General features: G+C 47.7%; 1 protein-coding gene and 1 pseudogene across 2 annotated transcripts; one reads left to right on the forward strand and one right to left on the reverse strand.

Moving 5' to 3' along the window:
* The first annotated feature begins 1,110 nt into the window (after positions 1 to 1,110).
* Positions 1,111 to 15,929, forward strand: LOC131269130 (mitogen-activated protein kinase kinase kinase 15). Of its 2 annotated transcripts, XM_058271454.1 has the most exons (8): positions 1,111 to 1,307; positions 2,652 to 3,671; positions 8,190 to 10,956; positions 11,027 to 11,215; positions 12,944 to 13,093; positions 13,380 to 13,485; positions 13,554 to 14,917; positions 15,343 to 15,929. In XM_058271454.1, the coding sequence occupies exons 2-8, from the start codon at positions 3,659 to 3,661 to the stop codon at positions 15,563 to 15,565; spliced, it is 4,812 nt and encodes a 1,603-aa protein (XP_058127437.1). In that variant the 5' UTR covers positions 1,111 to 1,307; positions 2,652 to 3,658; the 3' UTR covers positions 15,566 to 15,929. The 2 variants fall into 2 exon arrangements, with proteins under 2 accessions (XP_058127437.1, XP_058127439.1); XM_058271456.1 differs by lacking the exon at positions 12,944 to 13,093.
* Positions 15,930 to 16,744: 815 nt separating this feature from the next.
* On the reverse strand, positions 16,745 to 22,538 carry LOC131268928 (muscle-specific protein 20-like; annotated as a pseudogene).
* Positions 22,539 to 22,810: the final 272 nt, after the last annotated feature.

Consider the following 22,810-nt stretch of genomic DNA (forward strand, 5'->3'; position numbering starts at 1 on the left):
GATGAACGGCAGTTCATGCTAACGAGGAAGTTGTTGAAGAGATAAGCAAATCATTAAGCAATAAGCATGGGTATCATTTTTGACAGCCAGCTGTTATTAGCTTTTGACCTATAAATAAATGAAAATGCAATTAAGAGCTAACAAATAATTATTAAAAAACTAACCCTGTGGGAAACTTTGTCCTTGCTTGATGTTCGAAAACCGTCGGTTTAAGACATGTTGATAACAAATTATTTCTAAAATAGTTGTATAAAAAAGTGTGCCAAAAACGCTGGGCAGTCAACGTGTGAAGTGACGAGAAGAAAGAAAACGTTCGAAACGTAGAACATCCTAATTGTTAAGCTGAAGTTGTGAAGATACCTCACAAGGAAAGAATCTTCACTTTTACACCGATCGCTGAGAACGCTATGTTGCCAATTATAACCAACATACGATATCAATATGATCGCACAGTTTTAAGTAATAACACTTGTCTTGTCATTTCAGTTGGTAATTACTTTTCGATTTTCCTTGTATTGTATTTCCAATGATGCTGCTTAATAAATTAAATATAAGTGGTTAACTGGCAAACTTACCTCTACATGGTATTTATTTTTTGAGTTTTTTTGAAATTACAAAGGCCAGCATCCATGCATTATTGTACTTAAACAAAATGTTACAAAATTCAAAACTGGAAAACTCTGTTTAACTGTAAAAGAACCGAAAAACTTTTTAAAGTTTCTAAAGGAGCTTGTTCTGGCATCTTACACTCATATCCGCTAGATGTCGCTCAAAGCGCAAGTGCACTGTCGGAGCTTGAGAGGTTGGCAATGGGTTAAACGGTCTAGTTGAATACTTTGACGTAGATGGTAGCGTTGCTGAGGCATTTCAATGGATTGCAGTTTTTCTCGTAGCAAATCGTGCTAACTTAGTTTCCCCACGAAACATAAAGATTTGGCGCGTCGTATTCTCACCATTCTTGAGCAAAGGAAACGTCGCAGCACGTTGAAGATTGTTTTCTTTTTTGGACCACAACGGTGACACGGGAAAGTGAAACGCTGTACCATCTGACAGTTCGCGTACGTCAAGCCGCAAATGCTCCATCAGTGTCAGTCAGTCAATAGAGTCGCAAAGTGGCGGACGTTGTTGTGTGTTGTGTGAACTTTTTACCGCAGGCAGTGGAAGGTGTACAGCAAGTGTTTTGGGTTTCTCACCCCGGAAGTCATGTACCCTGCGATCGGCACCTCTAAGGTGGACCGAGGATAGCGCAGTGGCAACGGCAAACCCATCCCGGGCACGGGCGGTGGGGAACATCATGGTCAGCGAAGGTAAATGGCGCCAGGAAAGTGGTTGCGGTTCCCAACCGCCTGTCAACGGCGCCGGACCGTGGAAGCCTGGTGGTGCGGGGGGGAGGCAGTTTTATTTAATCATAGATGAGATCTTTGTGAAGATACACTGAAGCAAGATTCGATTCTCGGATAGGACGATGGCTTCCAGCATGCATGCATGCTCCTTTGCGGCAACCGCCGACCTTGAGCATCAAACAGACACACGAAATACAAACAAACCCCGCTCGCCCCCTCCTGCTTTGCCCCGAGTGGCGATGACCTTCCCACGAGCAAACCAATTTATTGCCTAGTCGAACCGGGTCCCCGCACCTTCCATCTCGGTTCCCTTTCCTTGCTTGCATGTGATCCGAGTGTGACATAACCTGAGATTTCGTTTCGATCGCTCCTTCAGTGACATCTCGGCTCGATGATCGGGGGCGCGAAGCGTCTTGCCGATGCAACTATGCAACAACGTCGTTCGGCACCCCGAGTCACCCCCGTACACCCTTTCTTCCGTGGCCCCATCTAGTTATGGTAATTGTACGGCCATTTGTCCACACGGTCGTTTCCGTGATCGAAGCGAATCGAAATGGAAATCCCCACTCCGACAAGTGTACTTCTATTAGACCAATGCGGTCTAGTATGCGTTGCTATTTTGTTTTCTATTTCGTATAACGATGGCCTTCTTTGTCGAAGCAATTCGCGTAATTCGATTTTCTAATAGAAAACCACCCCAGGAAAGGGGGACAACAATATATGTGTCAAACATTAGAACACTGGCGCCGTTTTTCATTGCTTTGGTTTCACATCCCCCTCGTTCGCATGTCTTGTTTATATGTATGCCAGCAACATCAGCAGCAGGCAGGCGCGGGACTCAACAGTTTGCTCATTTTGTTTTGCCTTCCACATGGTTTGCTGTTGTTTTCTGTTATCGTTGTTGGCGCTCGTTGGTTAACGAGGTTTGATTTTGTTCATTAGACAGCATCCTTCTTCCTGGGTGGGGACGCATGGTTGGGGGGGTGAGAGGAAAAGGGTTTCCATTTCCTTTTTCTTCCTCCTCGTTCTTGGGGTTCGGGACCGGTTGTCACATATTTTAGGACTGGGTTATTTTTGTTTATATCAAGTGCCTTTGAACCGCGTGCAAAATGTGCGCGTGCTGGCAGCATCCAACCGACACACACACGCACACGTCCCACGCGCGTGCTGGCGGTCCCTATGCTCGCGCGCGCGTGTGTGTCTGTGCCCCGCGTTATGTAGCCCCACCGGTTGGCAAATGGTTTAATTTAGTTTTAAAACTGTTTTACCTAACATCTCTCCGCTCTGCTCCTTTTCCTCCATTTGCAGCGACCAGACACAGTCTTGAGAACAACGGACGAGGAAATTTGACACCAAACCGGCGGACGGCGCGGGACTGAACCTTAGAAAACCAGGCAGACAGAGGCAGCGGGCGAGAAGTGGTGAACCAGAAGATTTTAATTAAAAAAAAGCACGTCCAGCAAACGGCGGTGTGCCCCCTTCCGGGGGATCGAGCGGATGGCCCCGATGGCCACCGACGCGACCGGAACGTGCCTGTGAAGCGGGTGTATCGTCGTGTATGTCGATCGTAAAACATCGCTCCCCAAAACGTGTTTGCCGATCGCGCCAACACCATATGTCTTCGAACCAGTAACAGATACGATTTAGAACTCCCCAGCGTGTGTTTGCGTGTGTGTGTGTGTTTGGTGGGGAATTCTTGTGCCCGACGTATTTAGTGGACGACGGTTTTAGTCGATTTCCCTCGGCGGATGCTAATCTTGTGGCGCCGACTTGTCACCGACCGTTCCGAACGGAGGCTGTGGGTCGATCGGCTTTGACAGCGATCACATCGCGTGCGCGTGTGCGTCAAAAGGCGGTGCGGCGGGTGTGTGTGTTTGCAGCAGTCGCGACGACGCGGATCGCCTTGCACGGAAATACAGCGCGTGGGAGTAGAGGGAGCGGCCGTGCGCGGGAAGGCGGCACAAGCACACGACAGCGGAGGCAAGTTTTTTGAGGCGAACAATATCGACCACGACCAGCCGCCGCCAGTCAATATCAAAATCACCACTCAAACGCACATTCAATCAAATCGTCGTCGTGTCGGTCGGTGGCTGACGCAAAGCTTGGGCTGAGCGATCGCTCCAAAAACAAAACCGCGGGGGAAACAGTCCGTCCAGCCCGTCCGGTCTCTACGTTCGATTTCGCAAAATGTATCAAGCAGGCGGAACCACCACTTGCCAACGCGAACGTCTCCACTAAGGCCGCCCATCTTCCGAGCGCCGGATTTATCACCAGCTTCACCAGCCCTGGCAGCTATCGTCACTCCGGACGGCAACATGGACGAATCAGGTGGGTCGATTGAAGCGGAAACGATGGAGAAAACTATCAAAAAATCCTTCCCTCCGATATATGTTAAGGCCCATAAGATTCGTTAACTCCAATCAATTCGCTGGAACCAGCCGACTGGAAGCTTTCCTTGTTACCTACTCTTATGCGATTGGAATCCCTGTTTTAGATTCGAATAAGTTTGATAAACAGCTCTTTTAGAACGTGATGTTGCGCGTTACCCTCGTGTTATCTGCTATGAAGGATACGAATACGAGATAGAATGTTTTGTAAACGGTATGGAACATTCAGAGTAGTTTCTTGTAGGGAAATGCCCTCTCAGGATTTTTTCCTAGGTCTCCGACAAGAACCTTGTACTGCTAACAACGGTATCCTTACCGAATTCCAGAATTTGTTCCAGAAACTATAGAAGTTGGGAGCAAAGGAGTTTGAGAGTTTTACAACCACCTCCACCTGACATGTCACACAGCGTCATTGTTGCCCTTAAGGGTGTGATTATGTTGCCAGGGGATTTCTGATTACAACGACAATAATAACATTAATCCTATAACAAATGTATCAATTGATGTATATCAATGATGCTTCGCCTTTGCAAAAGAAGAAACCACAAATCGAAGAAAATATAAACAAAACAATAATTTACCAACAAACAATTAAATCAAAGTAAACCTTGTCATATTAGTCATGGTGAACACATATTTTTTGCAAAATGGAAAACATGCTGATATGATTTATAAAGTTTTTAATTTCGATTTATTTCGTTACTCGTTTCGAAAGCCTTTTCTTCCGCTCAAATGGATTAAAGTTTATAATCCAAAATATGTTTGTCAAATCGCAAATTGGTGATGCTTTTAAAAAATCTCGCTTTCGAGTGGAGCAGCTTCTAGAAACGCCCTTCTGCTTCCGTCGTAAGTTAGGAATTTTCTCTCCAACACGTGGGTGCACCAGCAAATAAACAATCAATCCTAGTAAAATGTTTCATATTAATTTTGTTTACCTTATCTTTGCAAATGCTCCAGGTGTACATTTCTTTTCTTACCATCTGCTTTGGCGAAAAGGGCACACTGCATTGGAAGAAATGTGAAGCAAAGGAGGGTTGGGAAATTGTGCATCGGGTCGAATAAGTTTTCTTGGACCCGTTCGAGCGGCGCGGCAAATGTTGATAACGATCATTCGGACGCAGCTCCAACCCGTTAGACTAATGTCTGGAGTTACCCCGTTTTTTTTTGCGCAGCAATTATATGTACCCTCCTGTAAGTTTGCAATTGTCAATGGCGATACACTTGTAGGGTGTGAAATATCACGGGAATAAGGCAATTTCACGAGAGTGGATGCAGTTCGTATGTTTTGCAAAAGCTTCTTGACAGAAACGTACCTTTATCCGTGATCGGATCAAAAGCGAAAATACGCATTAACATTTTACATTGCACAGAGACAAAGGTGACACCGCAGGTAAAGGAGGTAAAGACCACCTTCCAGGACCTTCGATTTTTGCTAACCGTCGCTCGATTTGTGTGCTGTTCGACACCGAGGTCCGATGTAATTGTTCCCGCACCCGTCCGCCATCAGCCCTTTTTTTTCTCCTTCGCTTCGAATCAAGCGGCCAATTAGTGTCCGATTCGTTCAAGAACCGCTGATGGCGGGGTCGCACTCAAACGTCAAATAGCTGCGCGCGGGCGCGCGCTCGCCTCCACTGATATCACTCCAGCAATTATCTGTGGCGAAAAACACGCCGTACGCCGGAGTGCGGCATTAGTGCACGTTACTTTGCGTAGGGCGTTTCTCCCCCCCCCCCCCCCCCTGTTTTTTTTTCTTCCCGCAAAACGGCCCCGATAACATTCATTCGACCAAACCCGACGTACGGTCTAGGTCACCTACAAGTCCACTCGAAGTGGTCCACCGTGCAACGTGTTTGCCCGACACACAGGTGCGAATCGGTGCCATATCGATACTGGAATGCATTGTTGCTTCGGGATAATTGCTCAGAAGGCTTTTGACTGTTCAATTTGACCACCGATTGGCAAAACGCTACAGTTTTCTTTGAATCTTTGAATATTCTAACCTTATAACATTGATCTTTCGAAATTTTCATGAATCTTTCATGTATGTAAATAACTCTTGGACGTGCAAACAAAAATTGGGTTCTTTCTTTAACATTCTTTGTGAGTTTTTCTGCTTCGGAATTTGTTTTTCTACGATTCATGATTCTCAAATTCGGTGTAAAGCGTTACTTGACTTCAGTTCTAATGGCACACTTTCGTTTTGGTCTAAACTTTTCCGGTGGCTAAAATATTGAATGTGCAAAAACATTTCCATCAGTTTCCCCCGAAAACGCGAAACGCCAAAAGAGAGTGAACAAATGTACAAAACAGCGGGCTTTTACAGCTGAGAAAAATCTTCAAAACTGACCAAGTTGTAGCGCTTTGAAAATCGCGGTGGTCAAATTGACCCCTCCAAAAGCATTCGCGCCAAAAGGTTGCCGTTGTCTTGCCGGTGCAGTGGAAAAGCCTTGTTTCGGTTTCCGGCTTTGACAACACACGGGAAAACAAACATGGCAAAATGGACCACTCGCGCGCTTCTAGTGTTATCACAGGTGGAGCCTTCGAAGCCGGGCTGCATTTTTGGGCGCAATGGTTTGGGCTGCAGCAGATAAGCAGCTGGATGGGGGCTATCTTCCTTGCGTTGTGCCTCTACACCTACCTCACTGTTTGCTTATCGCACCTCGCTATCGGAATATCGATGTCATTCGGTGTCACTGGATTGATTTACTTCCGTTTCGCGCACGGAACACAACACTCTCTCACGCACAGCACGCAGCCCAGTTGGGTTGGTTGTGTGTGTGCGTGCGTCCTAATCTGGAAGTCGACGGAGGCAGCAATCGGCAAGCAGTCCTGGAGGAAGAAGAACTGACGCAGGGAATTGGCGAGCAGGCGAATAAAAAAAAAAAACACTGGCTCATTGCGAGGGACCATGACTGTACTCGCCCAAGCCGTCAACACAGCCTCCTTCGCACCCGGCTGCCCGTTAGTGGTGCGATAACTCTTGCCGAAATCGGACGACCATCCCTGGCGTTGGGAACCAGTGTGTATTCATTGTGCTGTATATGTTTTACAACTGATAAAGGAGCACGGATCTGGCTGCGGCGCGCTGGACCAACGTTCGAACCATCATCCCCAGTGCAGCATATTTGCATACACAGTTGACAGTGGCGACAAATTTGCGTGAACGACCGTCCGCAGCGCTCGGGAATTATTTACGAATCAACGGGTCGTAGGTACTTCTAGGTAAAATCTCTATACTCCAGACGGTACGTCAAGTGAATCCCGGGCGCAAAATTATGTCAGCTCATGCGATATAGTGGTGGTGGTGGTGGTTAATCATATCGTTTGTCACTGGCAAGCAAACCGAGCCAGTGGTCGGCAAACGTCTCTCGGAAGCGAAATATTGGCAAACAAATTCCACCGAATTTATGTTTTCTAATATAGCACTCATACTGTCCCTTTTCCGTAACCAATATAATGATTTACAAAACTCGTCCAAAAAACTTCCACAACCAATATAATGTTTTACAAGTGAATTTCTTGTGACCATCTCATCTTATTTTTGTTTATACATTCCAAAACAGCATCATTAAAATATCAATTTTTCAATGAAGAAAGAGTTTCATGATCACCTCATGTTGCTGAATTTTTGGATAGAATGTGCTGCGTAAATAAATTTACAATCAGCGCAACAGTTACCTAAATATTGTATCAATCGCTAAGATAGAGCTTGTTTTTATATTCGATCCAGAAGAATATTGAATCCTTTCGTAAATCTTGTTATTAGAACAATTTTGTTACACAATGTCAATTTTAGTTTATGTTGATTTTCACATAAACCGTTCTTGGTGCACAGAAGCACAAGCTTAAAAGATATATTTACGTTTACTTATCCGTGATGTGATTCATAGGCTTTTCCCACTGCAAATTCTGGAAGATAACAATATACTCTTTCGCATAATCCAGCTTCCCAAGTTTTCGATTTGGTTCGTGTGTGATTGTACGTTTTACTTAATTAGATAAACAGTTTTTAACCCTCCACGTTATCCCATAATTTGTGGATGTGTTTTTGAAAGCGATACTCTCCCGCTTTTTGTTTTACGTTTCCCGGAATGAGTCAATTGAAAATCCCTGGTGGCTTTTTTCCAGGCATGCGTCCATGACCTTAATCAAATCTTTATCTGTTATTTGCAGTGGAACTGAACCCACGACCCTAAACAAAACAATAACAAGTAAACAGATCAAATGCAACAATTGGAGTGTTTTAAACTATTTTAGGATACACACACACCAACACTCCGAAGGTGAATCTAAAACGTAGATATGAAAGTGAACAAATGAAGTACAAAAACACACACAAGACCGTTTTTGATGTGAGAGATAACTCGGACAGTTATTTTGGCCGTAAATAATTAAGGGATTTTCTTTTGTTTACAAGAGGCGATCGAATTTCTAACTGGTTTCGTTTGTTGCGTTTCAGACACCCATGTAACGGTGGTGGCACCGGGCATCAAAACCGGGGGCAGCATGTCGAACCTGAGCGATATTTCTGGCAGCACGGCGGTGGCGGCGGCGGCGTCGGGCCACGGTGGCCACCCTTCCCGGCCCCGCATGGACATCGCGGTCGTGATCGACTGCGAGCAGAGTGCGTTCCTTAGCCACCGGAAGGCGGCGCTGGAGGAGGTGCGGCAGGCGTGCGGGCAGGTCGGCGCCAACCTGCAGCTGCTGCAGTTCGAGGTGTTGGACTTTGGCCACCTGGAGACGCTGGCGACGTTCTACAACGCCGACGTCGTGGTGGTCGATCTGAGCGTGCGGACGCAGCAGAGTACGCTCTGCTACCAGCTGGGCGTGCGCGAGAGCTTCGAGATGAACGAGAACATCGTCATCTACAACGACACCGAGAACGAGGCGACGCTGCGGATGAAGATCTCGTGCGGCAACTATCAGTTCGTGTCGTACCGGTTGCACGAGAGCGGCAACGTGATCATCACCAGCCCGCTGAAGGGCATCAGCGAGGATCTGGCGGGACAGCATCTGACGGTGGCGGCGCCACAGCTGGCACCAGGTCAGCAGCAGCAGCAGGGGGGCATGGGCGCACCGCCGGCACCGCAGCACACGACTGCCATCACGCTGCTGACGGCACTGCGCAAGCTGTTCCAGGACGTGGAGATCCAGTCGAAGGCGCACCTGCGCGAGAAGTTTCTGGCGGACCTGCGGAGCGCCCGGGACCAGCACGCCGGCAACGTGGAGGAGCTGCAGCGCACGCTACGCAACATGCGCAAACGGCTCGACGACCCGCACGTGCTGTCGAAGGAGATCGTGCAGACGTACATGCTGTCGCTGCGGGACGTGCAGGACTACGACGCGATGGTGCAGCTGGTCGACGACCTGCAGACGGTGCCGAACAAGCAGAACTACATCAACACCGGGCATATGCACTACCTGTACGCGTTCGCGCTCAACCGGCGCAATAAGAAGGGCGACCGGGATCGGGCGCTCAGCACGTGCACGAAGGCGCTCGAGAAGAAGGAGAACCACTTCCCGGACATGCTGTGCCTGTACGGGCGCATCTACAAGGACATGTTCGTCGAGTCGGCGCACCAGGACCGGGAGAGCCTGAAGAACGCCATCATCTGGTACCGGAAGTCGTTCGAGGTGCAGCCGAACGAGTTCGCCGGCATCAACCTGGCGACGCTGCTCGTGATCGACGGCAAGGACTTCGGCGACAGCGAGCTGCAGTACATCGGCATGAAGCTGAACAATCTGATCGGCAAGAAGGGCTCGCTGGCGCAGATCAAGGACTACTGGAACGTGGCGACGTTCTTCGAGATCTCGGTGCTGGCGGAGAACTACGCCAAGGCGATCCAGGCGGCGGAGTGCATGTTCAAGCTGCGCCCGCCCAAGTGGTACCTGAAGTCGACCATCGGCAACATCACGCTCATCGACATTGCCCGCAAGCGCACCGACGAGGCGGGCGGGGGTGGGGGTGGCGGTGGGGCGAGCATCGAGCGGCAGATCTTCCAGTTCTGGATGGAGTTCTTCTTCGAGGCGACGGCAGCGGAACCGTCCAGCACGGTGCGCTTCCCGATACTCATTCTCGAGCCGCAGAAGATCTACATGCCGAGCTACGTGTCGATCCACATGGACGCGGAGCAGAAGTCGATCGACATCACCAACATCTGCCAGCTGCACGCGAAGGGCCACTGCCTGAAGCTGCACGACTTCAACTTCCTCGCCAGCCAGATCAAGTCGGTCAGCCTGTACAAGCGGGACGAGCGGTGCGCCTACCTGTACGTGCACCAGAACTCGGACGACTTCCAGATGTTCTTCCCGTCGGTGCAGTGCCGGCAGACGTTCTACGACCTCATCCTGCAGATGACGGCCGACCAGGGTTCGGGCTTCATCGACCTTTCGTCGGCCGAGACGACGGCGGACGAGCTGAAGTACGAGTACGAGACGGACGACCAGTCGCGGCGCATTATCCTCGGCAAGGGCACGTACGGTGTGGTGTATGCGGCCCGCGACCTCACCACGCAAGTGAAGATCGCCGTAAAGGAGGTGCCCGAGCGCAACACACACGACGTGCAGCCGCTGCACGAGGAGATCAAGCTGCACTCGCAGCTGCGCCACCGCAACATCGTCCAGTACTGGGGCTCCAAGTCGGAGGACAACTTTTTCAAGATCTTCATGGAGCAGGTGCCGGGCGGGTCGCTGTCGGCACTGCTGCGCTCCAAGTGGGGCCCGCTCAAGGACAACGAAACCACCATCGCGTTCTATTCGCGCCAGATACTCGAGGGCCTCAAGTACCTGCACGACCAGAAGATCGTCCACCGCGACATCAAGGGCGACAACGTGCTGGTGAACACGTACAGCGGCGTGGTGAAGATCTCCGACTTTGGCACGTCGAAGCGGCTGGCCGGCATCAATCCGGCGACGGAAACGTTCACCGGCACGCTGCAGTACATGGCGCCGGAGGTGATCGACCAGGGCGTGCGCGGGTACGGGCCGGCGGCCGACATCTGGTCGTTCGGTTGCACCGTCGTCGAGATGGCGACCGGCAAGCCGCCCTTCATCGAGCTCGGCTGCCCGCAGGCGGCCATGTTCAAGGTGGGCTTCTACAAGTCGCACCCCAACATCCCGGAGGAGCTCTCTACGGTGGCGAAAAACTTCATCCTGCGCTGCTTCGAGGTGAACGTGGACAAGCGGGCCACCGCCAGCGAGCTGCTCGACGATCCTTTCATCTGCGAGTACGTCGACGACCCTTTTCCCCGTGCCCAAAACCAACGTGTCTCACGTCTTTCCTCCTCTTCGTTTTAGGAAGCACAAAAAGATGCGACCATCGTTCAGCAGCACTAGCACCATCAGTGGCCTCCCGCCGCCGGTGACGGCCGTCGGCGAGTTTGCCCGCAGCGTCAGCATGCCCGCCGACCGGCTCGTCACGAAAACGCTCACCTCGCAGCAGAGCTCGGCCAGCTGCAATACGCCGACAATTAGCTCGGAAACAGAGTAAGTGCGATGCCGGGGATAAAACTAAACGTTCGTCCGACGATGCTAGCGCCGTATTTGCTTGTTTGATTTCTTTCTACGTCATTTCTGTTTCTTTAACATTTCTGAACCTTAAATCTGAGATCTCAGGGAACATGTTCTTCACTTGTCATTCGATTAAACCAATTTGAAACCATGATATTCCACTGAAAGCCTTCAATATATCATTCTCTTAAGTGTAGTCATTCATCATAGTAAGTTTACTGTCTAAATTATTAGCTAATTATCAATTAGTCAGCGAAAAGTATCCTTTGCACGATGCTTAACGTGATTTTTGTTCAGAGTTCTTAGAAAGGAAATAACAATACCGTAGCTAGGAACCTTTTCGAATCGATTGAACAGATCAGATCAAGAAATATGGATGGTGTAAAGTATATATCCTATTGTTTTTATATCGCTAAGACAGGACATGATACAAAATACTCTCTGCAAACGAAAAGGAGTGAAAAGAATTGTTTTTAAGTGGTTAGAACTTTCTCTCACATTCTAAACAATGTTTGACCATTCGAACGAATTAGAATTAGTTCGTAATATTTGCTTTGCTAGAGAAATGAAAAGTCAATTGGAATAGGTGGTATTGTGGAAAAACTCGATAGCAATTCAGAATTTATCAACATTAATATCAAGCACACATCCTTTAAAGAACTGTCAGCTCAAATTGATCATTACATTTACATTATCCTGTTTACGTTACAAATAGTTCCGTTAGTCTCACTCTCGATGTAACTTCATACCCGTGAAAGATTTTCTGCCTACTTTTAAAGTTGTTTACATATATATGAAGGCTTTAGGCATCGATGAAGAAAGGTTCATATCTCAATCTTTTTCGTTGCCGATGCGTATTTTGTGTGCTTCTATAGAATCTTAACATTATTACAAACCATCCAATGTCGTTTGAAGCTTTTAAACTAATATGTTTCATTTAATTATCGTCGTTTCGTCGAATCAATACTAAACGGTCTGAACGATTCCAATTAATGGTCCTAGCGCCATCAACCATTTGCTTGCTTTAGCCGCCCAGGATATGTTTTTTTTCTCTTGCGTTACTCAATTCCGCCATTGTATCTTCATTTCAATTAATCCCTGCTTCCGTTTGTTTTTTTTCTCTTCTTTTTCTCTGTTCTTATTTTATGTCGTTACATGTTTTCTTCATTGCCGCTGCCACCTTTTTGTGTTCCTATCGACCCGTTTCCGTTGTTGCATCTGAATATGATAAACACTCACACGAAAAAAAAACACACATACATACATACAAACACACAACAAACAACAACATTGAACGGCTCATTGTTTGATCGCAATCAATTATCTGCGTTCGCGCGCCACAATTGTATTTACTCGCTGCGTGTCTGTGTGTGTGTGTGTATGTGTATTTGATTTGATTGATTCGTTCTATCGTTTTGCGTGACAATTTCGCCTCGATGTTCGATGTTGCTTTTACTATGTTTTTTTTGCAAACCAACATTTTGCATCTCGCCGACAATGACCCGACTCCGAAACTCCATGGGATATGCAAACTGCAAAACCCAATTCGGACCCGATCCCGGCAACATCGCAACAAACGGCATTTGCAATCGAATATCGAATTACATTGTACGCTACAATGCACCGTGTAATGCTCATCCTGAAACAATAAACAATTACAAACACACATGCGTACCAAATATACACACATACGCACACCAACAGTACTGCTAGCTCGTCGCCAGTTGGGAAAGCCGCAACCACATCCACCCTCACCTTCACCGCCACCCACCGGTCGGTTGCGCTACGGAAGAGCAAGCAGCCGTTCTCGCTGACGCCAATCAAAATGCCGAAGCAAGGTCTCAACAGCATCGGGTAAGTGATGATGTGTGGCACCGGTGGCCCCGTCGACCCCCCCGCTGCAACCCTCCCGACACCGAGTTCCGACCCGTTTTCCAGTCATTCCATGCCACATTAAGAACGCTGGTCGCTAGCATATGTGTGTCGGTACGGTGCTTGTATTTCGGCTCGCATCCATTCCTTTGCTAGGAGAGGACATTCTTGATGCACTTCCTTGCGTTGTGTGTGTGTGTGTTTGTCGACAAATGACCCTCTAGCACCCGCTCATATGTAATTGTTTGTTTTGTTTATTTTGTTTTAGGAACCTGGCGGAAACACCGTCGTTGGAGATCGAAGCAGCGGAGCAGACGCCGACGGCATTCCAGCTAAACCGCCGCAGCTCATCGGGCGGGCTGCTGTCACCGGAGGTTCGCAAACGTTTGTCTCGTTGGAGGTTTCAAGAAGCGTTCGCTAACGAGGTTCCGGTTCTTTGCAGGTTGACCTGGCGACGTCGACCTCGAGCAAGTCGCCGCTGGTGGGTGATGCGAGCGAAAGCGACGGCTTTTACCTGCTGAAGAAGGACTCGCAGCGGCGCACCACGCTCGACAAGGTGCTGTCGCACGACGTGGCCAAGATCTGCGAGGTGTGGCTCGGGCGCATCGAGTACGACCGGAAGGAGAAGGTGGTGATAACGCGCGCCCACCTCGAGACGCTGCTCGTTGCGCTGCGCAAGTACATCGCCGAGCAGCGCAAGGAGACGCTCGAGCAGGCGATCGCGCAGCTGAAGGAGCAGCTCGACTTCGACTCGACCGCGATCGACCACCTGCATCTGGCGCTGTACTCGTTCCAGGACGCGGTCATCACCGTGCTGCGGTCGCACAACATCAAGCCACACTGGATGTTCGCGCTGGACAATCTGGTGAAGAGTGCGGTGCAGGCGGGCATCATGATCCTGTCCCCGGAGCTCGGCGCCAATCTTGCCGGCCAGGCGGTGAACGACGACGAAGAACGGGACTGTCTCGACGGGGGTGGAGGAGGTGGCGGTGGTCTCGGTGGAGGTGGTGGTCCTCTCGGCGGTGTCGGGGGAGGCCCTGGTGCCGGTGGCAACCTGGCTGGTTGTGGTCCCGGTGGTCTCGCCCCCCGCGGGCGTCCCTACTACGGCGCCGGTTATGACGAGTGCGACAACTACGAGCTCGACCTCGGTGACGACTATGACGCGGGGGAAGAAGGCGAGGAGGCCGATTTTGGGCAGGAGAAGGGCTGCGGCACGGTTCGGGCCGGTGAGAGGGCGAACCAGGGGGCCCCGCACCACAGTACAATCGTTGGCGGCCGGAAGGGCGCGTGCTACTACGATGCCGGCCGGTGCCGGCTACCAAATGCAAACTTAAAACCGTCCGCCAGCGCGGCGACTTCCGCGAACCGGCGGCCGACACTCCGCGACCAGCTAGCGCTACTGCGCGCGGAAAACTCAAGACTGAAGGAATACATCATCGAATCTCAAAACTCATACCACCGGGCGTTCCGGGCAGTGCTGGAGAGCGGCTCGTTCGCCCGCTGCCTCACCGATCAGCTCTCGGCGCTGATGGAACGCTGCCTCAACGAGCGCCCACCGGATGCACCGAACGAGGGTGTCGGGCCGCGGCCAGCGAAGGACGAGGCCGACCTGGCCGACCAAACGCTGCCCGAGAACCGGCCGGCGTTCGACAACGATGCGACTGGCGATCGGCGGCTGGCCGGGTGGCTGACGGCGCAAGGCATCGACCGGCTCGCCTGCCGCCAGCGGATCCTGCGCGAAGGCTTTCGCTACGACGATTTCCTCTACGATCTGGAACGGAGCGACCTGCGTCGCCTAGGACTGAAGTAAGATTTAAATGTTTTGTAATATACTTTGTTAATGCATATTATTATTTTATTTATGCAGTACAATATTTTTTATTTGAAGAGTAGTGTTACAATAGTTGGGACTGTACAAAATTGCAATAGAAAAGTTGCTCAAAATTAGTCAATGATCGAAAGATGAAATTACTAGATTACAGCTAACTGTAAACATTGTGCGATTCAATCAATTTTCAGATTTTTTGCATAAAATGACTCCTTTTATTTATCCTTTCTCGGTATATTTTCTATCTACAATTTTTGGCGTTTAATGCTTCCAATTGTTCAGTATATTTATATCAGATGATATTTGAAACATAAACGCTTTCATGTGTTTGTCAATAGTAAATGATTACACCACGACCGCTTTGCCAACCTCTGCTAATCTTCCTGTTTGTTGTTTGTTCCAGGATGGGAGAAGAACTTCGCATCTGGAGCGCGCTGAAACGGCACCGGAAGCTGCACCCGCTCAAACGGTCGCACTCGAACGACGACGACGACGACGACGGAAACGACAGCGACAGCGATGCGCCGAACAACGGGAAGTACTACCTGAACCACAACAGCTGCGCGGTGGAGCCGGTGCAGGACGGAAACGAGCGTACCACCACCGTCCGGCTCGGTGTGCGATAATCGCTACAAAGCCCTCCTCCTACAAATGTCTCCTCAAAGCAAAGCAATGAACCAGTTAACGAGCACAAGTGTCCTTAGGGAAAGATGTACTGTAAATACGCGTCGGGCACGGATTTCGGTTTGTGCCGGCGTCCATGTCCATTCACATCCTGCTCAATCTCGCTGCGATATTGAGCAGAACATCGTTTGTTGTCTAAAAGATGCAGGTTTGACGTAATCGAGAAACACGAAGCAAGCACGCACAAAGCTAAAAGCAGATATTACGGTTGCCATTGGTTTTTTTATTTATAAGCAAAAATCTTTACTGGCAGTTAAACATAACATTAAATTATTAACAATTGAAATAAAGCATAACGTAGCTTCGATAACAGACCGACCTTTTCCATCACTTCGAGCTCGGGGGGTGATATTATCAGCAATGCATTTTTGCATTGATTGTGGGGCACTTTCGTTTTGTTACGCAAAATTGTACTTTATTTTTCAGATCAAAACACAAACATTTAGTTCATAGACGAAGCGATAAGAAGCACACAAGTGTTACACCATGTGTAACTTGACGATTACGGTGTAGTGTATTGAAAAGAAGTATTGGCAAACGCAGTTTCAACGTATTGAAACCCGTCGCAGCGGTAAGTGCTCGATGTTGTTGATTGTTAATCCGTTAGTTAATGTTCCTCTTTACTTCCAGCATATATATTTGTTTTAGTACGAACACGATTTCACAATAGCTAGATTATAATGTCCGGCTGCAGTTTGGGCGTTGCGATTGGAAACTCCGACGCCGGATCGATGAACAATAAATAGGGACATAAGTTAAGCCATCCGAAGTGCGGTTCCAAAAGCTGCCCGGAGTAGTGGAGTTTGGAATTCGTTGTTCTTCATTAGTAGAAGCGCAGCCTTTGCGGGTTCAAAGACGTGGAGGGCAAAAGGATAGTTTAAAAGCACACGTCGCCGTCCTTCTCGACGCATCGATACGCTTGCGTTTAGTAGCATCGATGGCGTTGTGTTGTTCGCATTTGTTTGTTGTTACTCCCCTATTAGTTCGTGACAGTTTCTTGACTTTCCAATACTTTTTAAGCTTCTCCTAAGCTCTTCCGGACCTCGATGCAGCAAACTGCGGTCTCCTGCTCCCTTGCACGCCATCCCCCTTCCCGCTCTCCAGCCAGCCTTCGGGAAACCCTACTTGCCGAGCAGGATTTTCCGGGTAGCGCCGAAGTTTAAACCCGCCTGGGTGGCGCCCTTGTTCGAGCCGGCCTGCAGACCGATCAGTCCTTCGCCGGCACGCAGCTGCTCCTCGGTGAACTCGCGGCGATTTTCCTCCGCCGGGCGCGGTCCCAGGTACGGGCCTCGGAACTCCGGATGCCTGTAGCACTGTTATCGACGGAAAGATAAGAAAGATACGAACAGATATAAGATAAGGGGACAGCTTCCTTTCGGGGTTGTAATGCATCTTTTCATTATCAAAATAAAAGTAATTAATTTTAAGATGTACCTCAAAGTATACAACAAAGTGCTTTTACGACACCTGCATCTGTTTCACATTTTTTTACAATAAGTTTTGTACCTTTACTTATACACATTTAAAACTCGACACGATATTGTGATGTTTAAAAGGGGAACTACGAACATGTTAAATATTTTTAGAGTGTTCATTCCAAAGTGTGTTTCCATGTTCACTGCGGATCAAAACAAACCAATCTAATAACGACTCGAAAATCGTCTATTCGTCTTGCTCCAGCGTCCACAACACCCACAGCAGGGTTTTATACGCTGTACAAGAGCATACAAAAACCCCGGGTATAAAATGTAACCATTTCCGTACACTTGTACAGGGCAGGGTATAGCGTTTTTATTTTCTTCGATATATTTTAATTGTGGGTTTCAAATGATAAACATTTATCGTTTTTGGTTTCAGTTTTTTACGTTTTTATTCTATTCACTTACCGCTCGGCCAACGGCGAAGATGGTCGTCGTGACGAGTGCGATGTTTTTGCGATCCCACAGGTCGGTCGTTTGGAAGAGGTCCACATCGGTCACGCCGTACTTGATGCAGGCTTTCTGGAACCTGACAAAACCGAATGGAGGAGAAGAAAACCAAACCGGTGGTTAGCAAGAAACGATGCAACGAAAGAAAACGCACGATCCCCGGCACAGCAAGAAAGAAATCCGCTCAACAACATCAATGTGATCAATCGATTTCGGTTGGAGCAGGAGCGCATGACGCTGCAGGAGGTTCCATCGCTTAAAGCCGCTGCACATTTCGCTCCGTTTTTGGGCGCCAGCCATTTACTGACATCTGGACGGCGGCAATGTTGGTACAAACATGGAAACAAATCTCAATGTCGCCTTTTGCTGGAACCACTCGGGAGTGAGGAATTATTTTCATCACGTTCGTGAATGTTTCCGAAGGTGTTTATAACATATTTTCGCCCGCTGGAACATGGTGTAGCAAAAGGGAATGTTTGTTTGCAGGTAGCACACCATTCTGCCAGCGTTGAAAATGTCCGAATTACGGTTCCGATGCCCGGATTGCGATGCCGGTTTGCCTTCCTGTAACGGGTTGTACATTTACCTAGGTTTTCGGCCAGGGCAACAGCACCGCCGGAAGGTGTCCACCCTGACCCCGACCAGATCGAAAAGGCGGCAGGGAACGCATGTCCACCGCGCTCGTGCTGAACGAACTGTCAGTGGCCGCACGAGCAAAATGGGGTTCCGGCAAAAACCCCAATCTCGAAAAGTATCACTTGCACGCGAAACATCAGTTTGTACCAGGCGCGCAGGAACGCCGGCAGGTTGAATCGGTTGGAGACTTTCGCGCCCCCTTGTGCTATGGCGCGTCAAGCGGCCGCGACGCAACCAACACTGCTGCAGTGTAAAGGCAGGGGTCGGCAACCGCTCGCGTGGAACATTTGCTTTTGAAGCAATGCAAATATTTGTTTTGATTGGTTTGAGGTTCTAGCTTATTTATTTAAGTTTAAGGCAAGGTTAAGGTTAATGTTTTGTTTGGATTTAGACGTAAGTTGTGAACAAAAATTTTACTTAAACCGATTTGTTACAGTTGTCGTGGGTTAATTTGGCATAACAGGAAAAAAACTTCAAATGTTCTAAGTTTCCTAATAAAAGTTGTTTACCAAGTTAAATGATAGTTTTGCTTGTTTTTTCTTTCTCATTTTGATCGTTTTTATTGCCGAAAGGACTTAACTGTATCCAACACTGATACAGTAGGACAGAAAACAAAAACACACAAAAAGCAGTAAAATCATCGCAAAGCAGAAGCAAAATCAACTGACTAAATAGTATCTGTAGTGAACGTTTCAAATCAATTAAACAACTCAACCAACAAACATTGCTGGATTTGTCCCGCGGTGTTCGCCTCCTGCCTGCGATGAAAAGCGTGGGCAGCATCCTCCTGGTGCTCCTGCTCTCCGCATGCGAATGCGCACCAAGTTCGCAATCTCCGAGCGAACGCGCTCGCGCTCGGTCGCTGCGTTTTTGGTTGCGTTTTTCGCCGGGCCGGGCCCGCTTCCGTTTGGCAAACATTTGTACTTATGTCATCTCGTGAACGGTTGTTTAGGTTGGCAGAAAATAAAACGAAATTGCCTCCGATGCAGTTATGTATTTTAATTAACTAGTTTCTTCTCGTTTGTTTTCGTTGGAACACATCTTTGTTTGTCAGGTTCTGTAACTACCATTTTTCCTTGCGAAACTGTTTGCCGCAAAGACAAGCGAAAAAAATCGATGAGTTCACAGTGGAACAGAAAAAAACGCCTCAGAAGAAGCGGGAAAATAATGGAAGAAAAAAAAAGAGAAGCGGAAACCACCGAACATAACGTATTTAATATTAACAGCAGAAAAATATTCGTTACCCATCAATGTTTGTTTTAATGTTCTGCAACAAATCCAGTATAAACATATTATTAAAGAGTTTTACACGCTTGTAGTACCTTTAAAAATTAAAACCGAACAAGTGTACGATGAAACTGTTCAGTGGAATCAACCGTACAGCCTAACAACAAAATTGTAAGATTTGTCCGCGCTGTGCCAACGTTCGCTTCAAATGCAGCTACGAAAATCGTGGGCAGCATCTCCTCCTGGCGTTCCTGCTCTCCGGATGCGAATGCGCACCGTGTTCGCAATCTACGAGCGAATGCGGCCAATCGTCCGGTACGGTTGCGTTTGCGTTTTTCACTGGGCGCGGCATCTAGTCAACGACCGGGCGGGATCGGCGGGCTGCTCGCCTGGTGGCGTTAGCCCGCCGGTGCGACTTGCGCTGCGAAAAATGTGTCTAGGTTCGCTCTAGGCGATTTCACGCGTTTCATTTAATAATTTACTCGCGAATTGGACATCATTTGGAGCTCTTTTTGTTAGATTTTAATAAAAGTTTTGATCATTCGATGATTTCTTATTTGATATATGGTTATCTGTATTTCATTTTACAGCGTCTACTTCCCCGACCACGTGCGCTTAGGCGAAGGTAATTTGACCGCTCGTTTTTAAAGCGCCTTATTTTCAACCAATTGGAATGCATTTCACATATCTTAAAACGATATTCGCCCTCTTTAAAATTAGTTAAGCTGGTTTCACCTTACAGCTTCTGCTGAAATGATGTCTTTTTAAATATGTAAAATATATGATTATAAAATTATGATATGTAAAACTATTTAAAATAGATTCCCGACAGTTCAAGGCAGTGAATTAGTGAATTAATATTTTCACACTCACAAACACTTAAATGAATGGTCGATTTTCAAAGGTAAAGGGAAATCAGGAGTCAGCATTGTCCCACCCCGCATTGTACTTACTGATTGATGTTGTCCATCATCTTGTAGTCACCGCCGGAAGTGTTAATCTTCGGCACGATGCCGGGCGACAGACGGTTCATCAGCCGGCAGAGGAGGATGCCATCGCGCAGGCAGTCCTCGTACGAGTATCCGGCGGGGAACTTCTCACCGACGACCGTTTCGATCCAGTGCTGGGCCTCCCGCTCCTGGTCGCGATCCCGCTTTCCGGCGACCTGCCGTGCGTGAGACACAAGAAACGAGAAGAGTTATTAAAGGGAGATGGTGCACACATGTGTAGCCCAAGGCTGGTGAGGGTGGCGGTGGTGGTGGTCAAATACGGGCTGTGGTTCTGTTAGGTTTCTTGACTCCGCAACACGTCGGTCGGACGCGGTCCAGTTAGCTCCGGGAAACATAACATCGTCGCTCTGCTGAGCAGCAGATGTATCAAGTTAGTTTGATGAACATCTCTGTGCTGTTTCTTTGCACTGGAACATGTCTACATGCACAGAAACAGAAACAGAGGTGCCCTGTTTTATTTAAAACAAAAAATATGTTTGGCAAATGTTTAAAACTAGTACAAAAGTAAAATGAAAACTGTTGATTGTAAATAACAAAGCAACAAAATAACAAAAAAACTTTATTCATGATAAATAAATAAATCAAAATAGAAGACATAGAAGAGAAATAGGAAAAAAACGTAAAAATAGAAAATAAAAAAGAAAAGAACGTTGGTTCTAGGACTGAAATAGACGAAGAACAGTGGAATGACATTAGACACCTCTGCGCTAACGGTTTCACATGGCTACCGGCTGCATTTGGTACGTGCATGAGCTGGAAAGTGGTGTATAAAAACATCTCGGTTCGAAAAAAACAAAATATATATCCATCTGCAAAAACGAGAAACAAAAATATCCACGTTCTGGTGCACGGTTCGGTTTTCCCGAGCCATCATGGAGAAAAGTCGTCTGTTGGGGCGTATGAACTCCAACTCTTCGTTGGAACCGGAACGTTTTGAGCGGAAGGGGTGGGAGTTACCAACGGGAATGAAACGTTGGCAAGGGCGGGGGGGGGGGGGGGGGGGGGAGAGAGAGAGGAGAGAGGAGAAAAGTCCGTTTTCGCGCCCACATTTCGTGCCGCCTCCATGTTAACGGTTCGTTATTTTAAGATCCATCACGCAAAATCATCCCAATTTGACCCTCGCTTGTTCTATCTTTCTCTCTCTCTCTCTCTTCTATCTCTCGTAGATTTCCATCGTATTTCTTGCACCCCCATTCATTTTCCTTTTTCCACCGAACGCGGCGGTTCGGTCACCAGGCCATGACATCAGGATTGGCTGTTTTACGAATGTTGTGAATTCTTCTACGAAGGAAACACAACATTTTCATTGAAAAGTACGAGGAATACTTCTTCTTTCCTACAATCTTTTAGAGTTGTTGTTTGCGATTGCGGTGAAAGAAATTCTCGTCTTTCAAAATCACCTCTTATTGACTAATAAAGGAGTTTTGTGAACTCATGTGTTGGATGTTTCGCTTCCAACTACAAACTGAAACAAATGTCACTTGCATCAAGGTTTCAATTAATTCGTTTGGCAAGCGTACTTCCACCACCGACGAGTACGGGCTAACCTTCCGTGCAGGTCATTAATATTCCAAATCCATCTCGGTTGGCAGCTGTTGAAGTCATAAATAAAATAGTACACGCTGAAGAACACTATTGACAGCTACACCTTGTACCAGCCGACGCCAAATTGATACATTTTAGGGAATGAAGCAGGATTTAACCATTCCCAATGCCTCCACGCTTTGGGTCGCGAATAAACGAGTTGAGAATGAATTTGTTTTGCCTTTTTTTAATGTTTGTTGTCTTTAACAACATTGAAGGAAGCAAATATCGAATGTTTGTTCTAACAGTTTTCTCCTTTTTTTTGGATCCCAAACTGTGGAAGGAGTGGCGTTTCCACTCGATTCATTACCATATCTATTCTATTTCTGTGTTTGTTCTCTCAGTTTTTATCTTCTTGGAGCTAAACAGTAATTTTTTTTTTTTATTTTGATAACATTTTGATAATTGTTTCTTTAACTGAGCGTTAGTTTTTGGTAGATTCGTTAAATTTCATTTACTTACGATGCGACGGTTCTCTCTTCCACTTCCGCTCGAACTCTTTAGGGCATTTTCAAATTTTGCATTACCATGTCTACTCTGAATTGTTTTTAGTTTGTCCCTTGAACATGTTGGTTGAAAAGATAGTTTGTTGAATCTGTGCGATAAATGGTGATTGAGATTTATTGGCAGTTTTACTTTAACACGTAGTATTTAATTCCAATAACGGCCATCGGTGAACGGTGTTACATTTGCTCATTCCAAGCTGGATGGATGGCAAACGATACAACCGAATTGCGTCGGTTGGCCCTCAAATTCCGTCGTTTTCCTTGCCCCTCCCGCCTTTTTAAACACCCAAAATGTT

Source organism: Anopheles coustani, chromosome X (genome assembly GCF_943734705.1).
Source record: "Anopheles coustani chromosome X, idAnoCousDA_361_x.2, whole genome shotgun sequence".
NCBI classification, from domain to species: domain Eukaryota; kingdom Metazoa; phylum Arthropoda; class Insecta; order Diptera; family Culicidae; genus Anopheles; species Anopheles coustani.